The sequence below is a fragment of the Mercenaria mercenaria genome, chromosome 19 (genome assembly GCF_021730395.1).
Source record: "Mercenaria mercenaria strain notata chromosome 19, MADL_Memer_1, whole genome shotgun sequence".
Taxonomy (NCBI): domain Eukaryota; kingdom Metazoa; phylum Mollusca; class Bivalvia; order Venerida; family Veneridae; genus Mercenaria; species Mercenaria mercenaria.
Window position 1 is genome coordinate 20,528,644 of NC_069379.1, and position 14,805 is coordinate 20,543,448.

Consider the following 14,805-nt stretch of genomic DNA (forward strand, 5'->3'; position numbering starts at 1 on the left):
TTCTGTCAAATTTCAAATCAGAGTTATGGGAATTGTGTCTCCTGGTGTAGATTTTGATAGTAAATAACTACTTTAAGTTTCAAGTTAAAAGCTTTAATAGTTACAGAGGTATTTGACTTTATCAAAAATTTTAACAAAAATTCTAAGTTAAAAAGGGGCATAATTCTGTCAAAATTCAAATCAGAGTTATGGAGATTGTTTCTCCTGGTGTAGACTTTGATAGTAAATAACTATTTGAAGTTTCAAGTCAATAGCTTTGATAGTAACAGAGATATTTGACTTTATCAAAAACTTTAACCAACCGCGACGCCGACGCCGGGGAGAGTACAATAGTTCTACTTTTTCTTCGAAAAGTCGAGCTAAAAATCATGTCTGTACTTTTCTATGTGCAGTTTGACAATAATTATTTCTTACAAAATTTTTTTGTTTAAAGTTTTGCAGTGCTGGCAGATGAGCAACAAAACCATGTTCATTTTTTTTTTTTTTTGGTTGGATTTAACGTCGCACCAACACATGATAGGTCATATGGCGACTTTCCAGCTTTAATGGTGGAGGAAGACCCCAGGTGCCCCTCCATGCATTATTTCATCACGAGCGGGCACCCAGGTAGAACCACTGACCTTCCTTAAGCCAGCTGGATGGCTTCCTCACATGAAGAATCCCGAGTGAGGCTCGAACCCACATCGATGAGGGGCAAGTGATTTGAAGTCAGCGACCTTAACCACTCCGCCATGGAGGCCCCATAAAATCATGTTCGTAGAATATAAATATTTCTGAATATTAACCTTTAGCTTGCTGGCGGCAAGTGATTCTGCCTTTGCGACTAGTGCAGGCCAAGATCAGCCTGCACATCCGTGCAGTCTGATCATGGTCTGCACTGTTCGCTATTCAGTCAGTAAATTTTCAATGGACACCCCTTTGAATAATAAGTGGTACTGCCAAAATTGAATGATGGACCAGTCCATTTTAGAAATTTAGCAGGGTAAAGGTTAAATGAAACACTAAAATTCCTGAAGAAATTTTCTTTTACAATTGTTACCTTTCATGGTCAAGCTGTTGAAGCCTGTGCAGTATGTTCTGGTCACTCTCTCTGTAATCAGCTTCTACACTCTGTGAACTCTCACCTTGACCTGACTGACCTTGACCTACGTCGTCATCATTGGTAACAGATTCTATTTGTGTAGCCTGGCAATCTGACAGGTCTGTCCCCTCATCTGAAAAGAGATATTTATCAAGTCATTAGATTTCATTTTTAATATTTCTATCTATTTATAAGAGGGCTCTGTAATTTACCATTTATCTCATTAGTTTAAGCATTAGGCAAGAACTGAAGTTCAAAAAATTACATATAACTAGGGATTGTTAATTTCATGAAAAACGTATGTCTCCGACCACTTAGACATTGTAATATGCCACAAATTAAGGGCCATAACTCCTCCAGTAATGTACAGGCTCAATGGCATTGACCAAGGATTGTAGTAACTTACCTGCCTCCATAAATTTCAAACTTTCTTTGCAATAAAACTTAAACGGATAAATTATTTTCTTTCAATGACATATAATTCAGTTGTTTTGTATAAAACAGTTTATTTGCGGGGACAAGAGTTAACTAACTCCAAAATTCAAAGACTTTACTAATCTGAAATCTGTCTGTAAGTCAGGATTTCATTTCGTGGATGGACAGAATCACACAACCAGCAACAATAAGCCTGCCCCACCCCACCCCTAACAAATATTAATGCTTTTACATAGTTAACAAAACTGATGTTTCAAATCTCTACTTCTTCACAGCACCGATAATTACCTTCGCTAGTTGTACTAGTTTCTGATGATGTGTCACCGATTACGATATCACCATCATCATCGTCATCATCAAGTTCTATAAACTCATTGTCGGACATATTTAATTTCACTTCCACTATGTACAAAGTTTCAGTTAAATCTCAATCACAATCCTGTTTCCAGTTTTAAATCTACACACTTTGCTGCTGAATTTCAGTGTAACTTCTAGTTTCCATTGCAGCTATGTTTTCACAAATCACATTATGAACATAATCACCTCAGTGTGTAAAAATACTTCTAATTTCTGTAACAGTCCAAGAATTGTGTACACTTAGCATGCTTAGTTAAGCTCTATTTTTTGTTCCATATAATCCTGTTTTACAATATTTAGTACTTTCTTGGAGACACTCAATCATTATTTTGTCTACAATTTCCAGAACACTTAACCATTTTTTGTCTACAGCTGAATTTCAAACACACTCCATCATTATTTTGTCCAAATTTTCCTCTGCCATGTATTATCATAAATTTGAAAACTATAAAATACAGAGAAAATAAGACGTATACAAGCTGCTAACAAAACTTTTTAAAGCATCCGGTATATAAGGTACATACATGTATGTGGCACTTAAAAAGACATTTAGGTTCTGAAGAAAAATCATGACAAATTCTTTCCTCTAATTCTTAATGATAATGAAAACAATTAATGTATGTTACAAATCAATGAAACCATGTTTTCCAAAACATATCGAACAACAACCTCCTTATGAGAATTTGGTATGATTCAAGCATATTTTCTACTATAACTGAAAATGTCACCAACCCCCATATATGAGAGATAACAGAACGTTTTCCAAAACTTGACTGACACTAGTATCCCCGTATGGAATAAATATGACTGACAACATACACCATATGGGTTGAAGGCTCTGTGACCTTGAAAGTTTTCCAAAACTTGATTGACACCATCCCCATCTGAAATAAACATGACTGACAACAGACCCCAACTATGGGATGAGAGATGGCCTTGAACATTTTCCAAAACTTGGCTAACACTATCCCCATAATTATGGAATAAATATGACTGACAACAGACCCCATATGAGATGAGAGCTCTATGACCTTGAACGTTTTCCAAAACTTGACTAACAATATCCCACATATGGAATAAATATGACTTACAACAGAGACCATATGGGAAGAGCGGTGGCTTTTGAACGTTTTCTTGTGTTACAGTACCACTGTCAACAAACCCCATATTGGATGAGAGATGACCTTTGATCGTTTTCCAAAGTACAACTGACAACAATCCCCATTAAGGACTACACTTACCGTTGACCCAAGAACGTATTAAAAACATAACTGACAACAACATCACCATAATGGCATGAGAGATCACCTATATAGCAAGAACATTTTCAAAAATATGACTGTTTCCAAAATATATTGTCAAAAATGGCTAACTACATATGAAATGATAAATGACTAAGGTCATCTCTTCCCAAATGTGATGGCTTAACTGTCATCCAAAATGTGATTTGACAAAACATCAATGTGGAAGGGTAAAATAGTTCCAGTAAAATCCACAATATTCATCTTCACATCAAACTCACAAGCAGGACCTAGTCTGAGTAAGCACCAAACAGGTCCTTAGTCAATATATTTTCACTCTCACATATTCACTGGATGAGGCCGACTCAGAAAAAAATGTTGTACGAGAAAATGGAACCAGGTTCTTGGAAGCCAAACTTAAACAATATAAAGCGTCCATTGGTCAAACTTGAATTTTATGTTCAAATTTGTTTCCAATATGTTCAACAAAATTCCCAATCTGATTCTTGAAAACAAAACAAAAAAATGCTTCAACTTAAATTAACAGAATAATGAAATAAATCCTGTAGGCACATGCCACAAACATATTTTCCTGAACACTCATAACATCTTTTCTGAATGTTTTCAATATGTTCAACAAGTTTAATTAAGATAAAAATCTGCCTCCTCTCTATTCATCAATAAAATCATGATTCAGCTGAAAATGAGCAGAAAATTAATTCCAATCAATCCCAGGTTGTGTCAACAACAGAAAACAGACGAATCCACTCAACAAACTTGAGAGAGAAAATCTAAATGTAAAATCTTCCAGCTAATATCCAAATCACCCTCAGAATATCTGGAAAGATGGATGCACATAATTTCAACCAAAATGCAGGGAAAAATTCAATATAGACAGTCAATAACAGAGCAGCCAAGCTGATATTGAATATTGTAGAATCTGTATGCACTGCACTTACTGACTTAGGAATTGAATATCCTGGTGGAATTCTAAATTTAGACAACAAATTTCTATAATGAAATACATCCCACACATTTCAATTTCGCAAATAGTGCACATATGGCAAAGGAATTACTATAACATTCAATTTTTTCTTATCTAAACCATGAAAAGTGAATTCTATATGTACATCCACCTATTACTTCCCTTTGCGAAATTATTAACTTTCAGCTTTCAATTTTTTATTTTTTTGTTTGTTTTCATTGGGTTTAACATTGTGCATTATTCCATCACGGGCAGGCACCTAGGTAGAACCGACGATCTTTCGTAAGCCAGCTGGATGGCTTCCTCACATGAAGAATTCAACGCCCCAAGTGAGACTCAAGGAGCAAGTGATTTGAAGTCAGAATCAGAATAATGAGGAAATTAGTCTGGCAAAGCTCTCTATATTGACAGAACTCTGTGAAATCATTAATATTCATGGCAGTTCAATATTCATGGCAGATCAATATTCATGACAGATTAATATATTTTTGAAGTTAAATTAAACACAATTTAATACATTAAACACAAAATAGCTATATTAACAATAAAACAAGAGGACCATGAAGACCCTGTATCGCTCACCTGACCTATTGACCTAAAGATCATCAAGATTAACATCCTGAGCAAGTTTCATTATGATATGGTCATGTGGCCTCTAAAGTGTTAACTAGCTTTTCCTTTGATTTAACCCAGTGACCTAGTTTTTGACCACACATGACCCAGATTCGAACTTGACCTAAAGATCATCAAGATTAACATTCTGACTAAGTTTCATGAAGATATAGTCATAAATGTGGCCTCCAGAGTGTTAACAAGCTTTTCCTTTGATTTGACCTAGTGACCTACTTTTTGTCCCCATCTGACCCAGATTTGAACTTGACCTATACATCATCAAGATTAACATTCTGACCAAGTTTCATTATGTTAACTAGCTTTTCCTTCGATTTGACCTGGTGACCTAGTTTTTGTTTATACATGATCCAGATTCAAACTGGATATTCAGATCATCAAGATTAACATTCTGACCAAGTTTCATGGAGATACAGTCATAAATGTGGCTTCTACAGTGTTAACAAGCTTTTCCTTTGATTTGACCTGGTTACCTAGTTTCTGAACCCAGATGACCCAATATCGAATTTATCTTAGATTTTATTGAGGATAACATTCTGACCAAGTTTCATTAAGATTGGGTCAAAATTGTGACCTCTAGAGTGTTAACAGTCAAATTGTTGACGATGGATGGACGACGACAGACACTGGGCGATCACAAAAGCTCACCTTGAGCACTTAGTACTCAGGTGAGCTAAAAATCACAACATTTTGTGCCCAACAAGTTAAAGGATTTCACAGATAATAATCAGAAATGAAGTACATCAGCCATACCTTTAACTTGGCAAAGGTGACATTATTTCTTACCCCTTACTTCCTGAACAATTTGCTTCAGTGTTTTTTCCTTATTTCATGAATGGTTATTTCAGATGTGATTGGCAGCCAATCAGTAATCTTTGTACCATTCACAATAATGTAGTTTTTGTAACTCTAATCTATTTCCTACGTAATAACTAAAACATTAACTTGCGTCAGACATGGCCACAAGACAATATAGACACACTCCCATTTCAGATTCTGGTGTTGAGTGACAGTTGTTACTGCTAAGAACACTGTGGTGTCAGTTAACACAAAAACCACATCATTAGTCCCAAGAAAGTTTCTAGGAAAGCATAATCTGAAATGTTATTTTTGGAATTTTTTTTTACTGATCAAATTAACTGAATCTTCCTTTTTATCATATATGTAAATTCGTAACATATTGTAGATACCCGTGTATAATGTGCACCCGTGTATAATGCGCACCCCCGATCTTAGTCCAAAATCCTGGGGAAAAAAAAAAAAAAAAAAAAAAATTTTGGTCAATTTTGAGGTGGATGGAAAACGAAAGTAGAGTTTACATCGACACCGGTAATAAATTTTATCTCCACGGCGGAGAGCAGCATCGGTCTCACGGTACTATCGATTTTTGTTTTCTCGAAAATAAAACCAGTAAATTATTGTTATATTTGTTGTTTTACCTTTTTTAATTCACTATTTTGAATAAATAAATAGCAGCTGATTCAATATTTCGGAATGGTATCTTTCAAAATGACATGAGCTTCTCAATTTAAACTGATAACAAAAGGTGTGATAGACTTTTTGTCACGATCATAAAGCCAGTAATTACCGGCAATCAACGTGTCACCTCGTGTCAATTATGTTGTTCACAGTTTGATCTCGGTTAAAGATAATTCTTGATCTTTAATTAGTAACATAATTTTTGTGATTTATAAACATTTCTTTCGTCAAAATACTTTTAAATTTATATGAAATTAATTTTGTTTGAAAGAAAAATAAACAATTCGACCTTTTACGGAAGGTAACGGCAATCTTAGATTTTAGCGGAGACAGTACGCGCGGGGAGTAGTTTCCCTTTACCAAAATGGCGAACATCGGTAACAAACTTGTTTTGAAGTTGGAAAATTGTCTATACCTGTGTATTATGCGCACCCACGATTCGGGGGTGGTCCCGGGGGTCAAAAAACTGCGCATTATACATGGGTATCTACGGTACATATATTTCAATGAAGAAATTTGGGTAAAGATGGATTGATCATATCAAAGCTAATCAGTGTCAGTGCCCTCAGTTCGAACTTAAGTGATTCTTTGACAGAATGTCTCAATGATAGCATTATCAAGGGTCAAGGACAGTTCCTTCAATTTGAATTTTAAGTGTGTCTCTTTTTTTTTAACAGAATGATTATATTATCAATGGTCAAGCTCAGTGCCGTCAATCTGAAGCTAAGTGAAATCTTTGTGAAAACAGGATAATACCCTCAATTTCAAACTAAGAGATATTATGACAAAACAACAACAGGATAAAGCCCAAGGCACTCTCAGTTTTTTGTGAGGTACTGTCACAGGATGATGAAAGTCCAGTACCCTCTCTTTGAAGTCAGAAGATCAAGACACTATGACAGAACAATTGCATTACAAAAAATTATCACATCACCCAAAGTGCTCACTATTTTAATTACATAGGACCATCACGTCACCAAAAGTGCCCACTATTTCAATTACATAGGATCATGACATCACCCAAAGCGCCCACTATTTAAAGTTCTAAGAAATAACAAACTTTGAAGTTAGGAAACATCATGACAGAATGATGGAGAGTGAAGCCACTGCCCTCTCTCTGCAGTATAATGAAGCATTTATATCAGTTGCAACATTTTCCATTGTATAAATGTTAGACAATGCAGATTATGATTTAATGACATATCAATGTTAGTATGATAGATTGATGAAAGGGCAACAATTATGTAAATTGTCTATCCCTACAGGCATATTGTGAGATAGCATCTCTGTATCAGTGGCACACTTGTTTAATAATACATAATGATCAGCATAATGGATTAGGGGATTCTATTCTGCCTGTCAAAGATCTGCATTTAGTAACCCTAGCTCTCATATTCCACTCTTCATAAGTAATATGTTTGTTTGTTTGTTTGTTTTGGGTTTAACGCCATTTTTCAAGTATTTCAGTCATGTAACAGCGGGCAGTTAAGCTAACCAGTGTTCTTGGATTCTGTACCAGTACAAACCTGTTCTCTGCAAGTAACTAAATAATATGACAGTGCTCCAGCTAGGATTAAAAAAGGGCAGGGTGCTGGCACTGAAAAGGGCACTTCTGGGGTGGTGGTCGGTCCGGGACCGTGCTCCCCCGGGAAAAAAATATAACTGGTCCATGCATACAGTGCATTTTAACATACTTTAGGCATGGAATTTGGCATAATTTAGGCATGTTTTTTGGCACACTTTAGGTATGGTCTTTTAATAGGCTATGTCTGTCATCTCTAATGCACCTATTTATTAACTAAAAATTCTGCTGTTTGTATTTTATTTGGCATTGATTTTCAACTGGTAACATTTCTTTGTAATTGCATACTGAATAACAATATCTATGTGTTTAGGCCTATTTTACTTGTTACAATTTCAGTACACATCTTCTCCATGTAGGCTACTTGATATTTATAAATTTATACCTGTAACATATTATATACAGAAAATAAAGTTTAAACTTCCAATTAAATAAATGAAATCGGGCAAAGTTTTTAACATACAACAGTCTAAAAGCAAGTTTAGCACTTGTAATAGACATATTCCGGGTATCCAAAATTTTATATCCGGATATGGTTACACTTTTTTCTAAAAGTCGTCGAATGTCCAGTTTAAACAATATTTTTGAAAAAATATTATGATGCAAAGACAGTTTAACAGCATTTCACAGTATCTGACATTAAAGTGTACCCTGTCATTACATCTTAGTAAACTAATTTCAAAGAAATCTTCATGAAAAATCGGCAATTTCACATAGCAGACGACAACTTACTTTCGATTTCAAAAACTTGTAAAACGATAAAATCAAAATATTTTCCTATTTAAATTTGATTGTGGTCGATTTTTATTAATTACATATAAATGTCTGTTGTCTGGACTTAAGTTTCAGTTGTGTATAAAGGGGTATTTACGACTACATTACCGAAAACGAAAGTACACTTTGACAGGTGGCGCGAAATGGTAATGATTTCAGACTGGTTTGCAAACTGTTTTAACACTAAGGTTCAATGATTTTAATGCTAGTGGAGCAGTCTAAAATATCATGGTCTGCCTCGGGCACGATTACGCAGGTAATTGTTTAATTGTTTGCTAATTATGTCAATGCCCCCCGGCGTGTATCACTCGATAAAAAGGGGGCAATAAAGCAGTGTATTATAATCACTGAGGCAAAAAAGGGAAGTTTGGCTAAAAAAAAGAAATGAATGGTTGTAAAACGGGCAGGGTGCCTGGCGGGGCAACAGGGCGGAACGAATTTCGGAACGGGCGATGCGCCCTGCTGTAAATAGCTAGTTGGAGCACTGTGGGTTACTTTAACCTTTACCCTGCATTTTTTTCTAAAATGGACTGGGAAGTATCATGTATCACTCAAAATGGTGCTCACTGCAAATTTACTGACTGTTCGAATAGCGAAGTGTAGACCATGATCAGCCTGCACTTGCAGACCATGATGATCAGCCTGCACGGACATGTGCAGGCTGATCACATCCGTGCAGGTTGATCATGCTCTGCAATGTCGCAAAGGCAAAATCACTTGCTGCTAGCAGGCTTAGGAGGTTAAAGTAGAACCAAAATAAACAGGCTGGGGAAGAACAATGACAAAATGTCACTGGGTTTTCAGAGAACTACACAGAACTTGAAATATGTCTGAAAATACAACTGTCAACTAGGGACACCAGTTACTGCAAACTTCATTTAAATTAAGTTGAAAGTGAGACTGACTGTATCTCTAATATCAATTTTTCATCAGTAAAGATCAAAGCACTTAATTAAATCTTACTTTTCTTTCAACCATTTTGACAGACTTTAGCTCTATCTCCATCGAAGTTTCCAGTGAGACAGAAACATTGACAGACTTGCCAGATTATTGTCAGATTATTGTCAGGCAAAGAAAATAATTAGTCTTATAATCTTACCTTAAAATCTGCGGTATCATATCCATTTCATAATTATCATATAAACGCCTTTCAATTTCCCCCCATAGATAAAACGCTTCTCAGTGGTTTGAACAATAAATCACAAATTGAAACTTTAAACTTTTAAGACACAGATCTACAATGCTGTCAAACTAGACTTATCTAATGAATGAATTTCACTGTTAAACTCTACATGCTAATTCCTTCTCGGGACACAAAATGAACAAATAAATCTATTGGTAGCTGTCAGCTACTGAAAAATAAATTAGCATTTATAACCTGTTTGATTTATTTTATACATGTTGACAATGTTTGAGTAGCCAAATGTTTTATGTTAACATTAGTGTTATACAACCAATTATTTCTTCCTGAAAACACTGGACAGCATAATTATTACCTTTTACGACTTATGAACTACTAAAAACATACAGAATACTGTGCTCTTTCAACTTAAAGGGCACTGCCTCCAGATTACAATGTGCCAAATTTCAAATTCATTCAAGTTCATTTTATACTACACCTACATTTATTTACATCAATTTGTTTCTGTATTACGTAAGATATTTTTTTCTACGTACTTACATTCTTTACAGACAAACAGTGTTTTTTTTCTATGTAAATTCCACCTTGAGTTTATTGATTATTATAATAAACCACCTTGTTTTTACTTTTATTTACAGTAAATAACAAATTTCATCAACAGTGTGACTTTCTAAATTTCAAAAACATCTGCCATAAATGAAGACACATGCCCCTTTAAAAAGGTAGTATTTAAGTTGCCAAAAGAAGCTGGTAGTTTTGAACAACAATAGAACATACAGTCTGTGTGTCCATCCCTTTGTGTCTGATTTATGTTAAATGAATAAATGCACAGACAGGCTATGTTTAATATCAGTTATGTTCAGATAATACAGATTTGCATCTTTTTCTACTCTTTAGAAAGGTGGCAAAGATCTAAGGTGATCAACTTTCACAGATGAAAGCACAAATGATGTATCTGCTTGGATCTGTTACCTTAGTTACATTACTTGGCCTTAGTAGCCAAAATAGAAGTAAAAGATCAAAGGAAACCTGTGGTGGCTCATTTTTCTCTCTTTGAAGTTCTGTTTCTTTGTGTAGTGTGTTACTTTACTTGTCAACATTTTATAGTATCTTTTTTATATAGGTGTTTTCTATTATTTAATGGATGAAAATTTCTTTGATGTGTTTTAAATCTCAATAATCATGTTACCAATAATTAGGCCAATGTAAAGCAAATGAAGTTTAACGTGTCTTTGTTGAGTTTTAAACTTCAAGTAATATCACAAAAAGTGACTATAGTGGTCCTGGATTTTCTTCTAGTATTAACCAAATCGGTCAACTTTACGACACAGGTCGAGTCCTTTCAACGCACTGACCCTAAATCAGTCAATAAAGATAACAATTATGCCCTGTCTGGGATTCAAACCAATGTTCTCTTGACATGAAGTCTTGCTCTACCTACTGACCTAACTCAACAGACTTTAAGTTAAATGCTCATTATGCTAATAATCATGATAATGTGGCTTAGTAACCATTTTTCTTGGGTTCTGAACATCAAATAATACTTAATGTCTTTTTCTTGTAAAATCCAATTTTCGATAATTGTTTTCTCAAATATTTGCAAAAGGTCTGAATACTGATCAACATCGTAGAAAATATTATTGAATCCATATTGTTTATGATTACCTCTCTTTATGGCTCTAACATGTTTATGTGTAATATTGTTTGTTTGTTTGTTTTGGGTTTAATGCTGTTTTTCAACAGTATTTCCGTCAGGTAACGGTGGGCATTTAACCTAACTGGTTCCTGGATTCTGTACCAGTACAAACCTGTTCTTCGCAAGTAATTGCTAACTTCCCCACATGAATATCAGACGTTAGAGGACGAATGATTTCAGACACAATGTCTTTTATCAAATCGTCATGGAGAACATACGCCCCGTCCATGTGTAATATTGAAAGCTGTGATTTTTTAACCATGTTAACATGCATAACATCTGGACAGCTGCCTTATCTGTTTTTAACATAAAATTTAAAGCCTTATTGGAATTTAAATGCAAGAAAAGAGCCTGGAAGGAATGTATTAAGAAAATATCAACATCTTTCATAATTTACCTTCAGGTTTACTATTATCAAAGGATTTTAACTTCTAACTTTTCTATATTCATTTAATGCGTATTGCCCATGGTTTGTAACGCCAAAAAAATAAAATCATTTTACTTCATCATCTTGCAAGGTCACTCTTAAGCCTTAAAGAACTCAATCCACTGAAAAACAAACCTCTTGATAAATACAGAAACAGTATTGTTTTTTTTTATATATATAAAGACATGTATTATATCATATGACACATTTACATGTATTTTATGTAAATAGTACTCTAAAACTACAATGAGACACTGCTCAACATCTGTGTCAAAATTGACAAAATATCATCTTGCCATTTTACTGTTTTACAGAGAAGCTAAACTGTAAAATGTTTAAATCTGACCTAATTGCAAAAATGAGCCATGATATTAATTCTTATCATGCTGGACCCAACTGATTCTGCCTTTGCAATTAGTGCAGATCATGATCTGCACTGTTCGCCATCCAGTCAGTATCTTTTTGGTAAGCACCCCTTCCAACCGCTAATGCTACTGTCCAAATTGAAAGATGGACAGGTTCATTATAGAAATTTAGCAGGGTAAGGATCAAGAGAAAATCTGAAAAAATGATGGTGAAGCCCTGATCTTTGCAACTAGAGAAATAATTTTGATTCCCCCCACCCCCACCCCTCCCTCCAGAAAGCTGACATTCACTTTATACAGGAAAGAATAACATAACTGAGAAGAACCAATTAAAACTGCAGAAAATCTAAATAATACAGCAATATTACATCTGTTATCATACAATCATGTTATGTATAAGAAAGAGATATTCATTATGGAGATAAAAATCTACCAATGATAACTGTAACATCTGGCTGCAGACTCACTTTTTTACAATACAACATGGTAATTACACCTGTAGTATATACACAATACACGGCAGCCAGCCTCTCACAGACTGCATGATGCATGTCCTTACATGTACAGGTGTAAAACAGTCTCTGAGCATGTTCCGTCAATTTCACCAACACTTTAACGTTGATCTCCTTGTTTTGTTATTTATATAAGTAATGTTTAATTTTACTAAATGAAGGGCGAGTTTCTAGATGAACAAATAAAAAAAAAAACAAAGAGAATGAAATATCAGTTCACCAAGCAACGATTGTTTACTTTCGTAACAACTTTAGAAAGGTAGCTCTAGGTGATATAAAATAATTAATATATTATGTTTGATTTCTGTTTCAATGCCTTTGGTCAAGTCTGCCCATTGCAGCTTTAGGCAGACTGGTATTATCCAGTGCTTGGTATCTCGCTAACTTGCAGAAAATTAGGTTAACATAACTTTTCACTCCTTATCAAATGAATATTCAACAACTCAAACTCTATGTCAAATTCTATTTATGTCAAACTCAATGTGCTTGAAACAAAATGAAAATTTCTTCACTTGATTGAGTTAAGCTGTTAACTGTTTTCACTTAAAATTCTATAAATTTATCTTTAGAAGTGACAGAGCCAGCTTATATATCTACCAATCATGTCAATCAAAACAGTCGTTTTTTTTACACTTTTTTCTAACTGCTTATTAGAAGCAATAAAAAAGATTTTCCAGGGAGTACTGCTGGCAGCTGCTAGGGCAACAAAATGGTCCATCTGTCAATCAATCTTGTCTTCTCTAATAGCCAATTACCTTACTACAGTGCAGAATAAAACAAAATTCATCACTCTTGATTTAAAACTTTTTTCTGCCATTTTTCAACCAAGATTTACTATTATATACACTGTGAGTTCTCATCTTGTTATGGTTTGAAGACCATCTACAGAAACCATGATTAATCTGAAACACAGTACTGGACACTAAATGACAAAATACATTTTCTATGCAATTACAATGTACATGTACGTATTCTTGCATGCTATTCTGGCACAGTTTCATAATTTGTTAATAATGGACAACTACCTTACATGTAAAACAAGAGAGGAACAACAGTTACTACAGCCACCTCGAAAAAAAAACATCTCACCACATACACAACTATACCATTCTTGTAAATTTTGTTATGCCTTATAGACACACCATATATCCAAATTTAAACCTTCACATAAAACTTAAAAGAATGAGGATAGTCAATATCTCCCTATCATTTCAACTTTTGAACTATGACCACATCATTTTTCACCAATAATATTTCTCCTCGAACAACATTTACACTTTTTTCTAGGAAAATATACTAATAACTAACTTTGTTAAAACAGAGTCAAGTCAATGAAAACATAGCACAAATATTCTGTAAATTACACATTCTGTACACTTTTTTCCCCAATAAATCCAGTTTCACCAAATCTCTAAGACTTAATGTATAGTTAATTCCATGATAATATTCATCAATATACTCCCACATACACAACACCCTAAGAGTCATACACTGTGTAATAGATGGCATAAAGTATTCTCCAGTATTTTGCCAGAAACTGAGTGACTCATGATAAGCAAAAGAGCCAGTCTCTCCTCTCTCTCTGTATGATTGTCAAGGTTTTTCCAATATCTTTCCTTTTCCCTCTGCTCATGTACTTTATGTAAATCTACTTATTTTGTTATAGCAACTGAATTTGAATATCAGACTCTGTAACTAATACATTATTAATTGATTTTCAATACCATGTTGTAAGTTTAAGAGAATTTAATTTGATTCTGTGTTATATTTCTATATTAATCTGATTTTCATACCATACTGTCTATAAATAATGTCCCAACAGATTCTCTTGTAACTATTGCAAGGCAAAATACAATGAAAACAGAAACACCCATATATATTTCTGAAATTCTATCTCTAAACAATATATAACAATTCACCCATTCTTGTACAACTCAGTTGCAAAATTGTAATCACTTACTATCTTGAAATCAAATAGTTCACTTTCACTCAAGTATTTATTCATCTTGCATATATTGCCTCTAATTAAAGCACTGCCTTTAAGCAATTATGTTTTATTGAATATATTAAAGGTATATTGGGCTACAAAACTTCATTAAT

The 14,805-nt window shown here is 34.3% G+C and overlaps 1 protein-coding gene across 4 annotated transcripts in view; it reads right to left on the reverse strand.

Moving 5' to 3' along the window:
* The window catches only part of LOC128551282 (adenomatous polyposis coli protein-like), a 77,191-nt gene that overhangs the window by 34,072 nt on the left and 28,314 nt on the right, over nt 1-14,805 (reverse strand). For 2 of the 4 annotated variants that reach the window (XM_053532057.1, XM_053532058.1), the window contains exon 5: nt 1,040-1,214. In XM_053532057.1, coding sequence (XP_053388032.1) covers nt 1,040-1,214 — 175 coding nt within the window. Of the gene's footprint in view, nt 1-1,039; nt 1,215-1,804; nt 2,338-9,663; nt 9,787-14,805 lie in introns of those variants that run through there. The other 2 variants (XM_053532060.1, XM_053532059.1) reach the window with 2 other exon arrangements.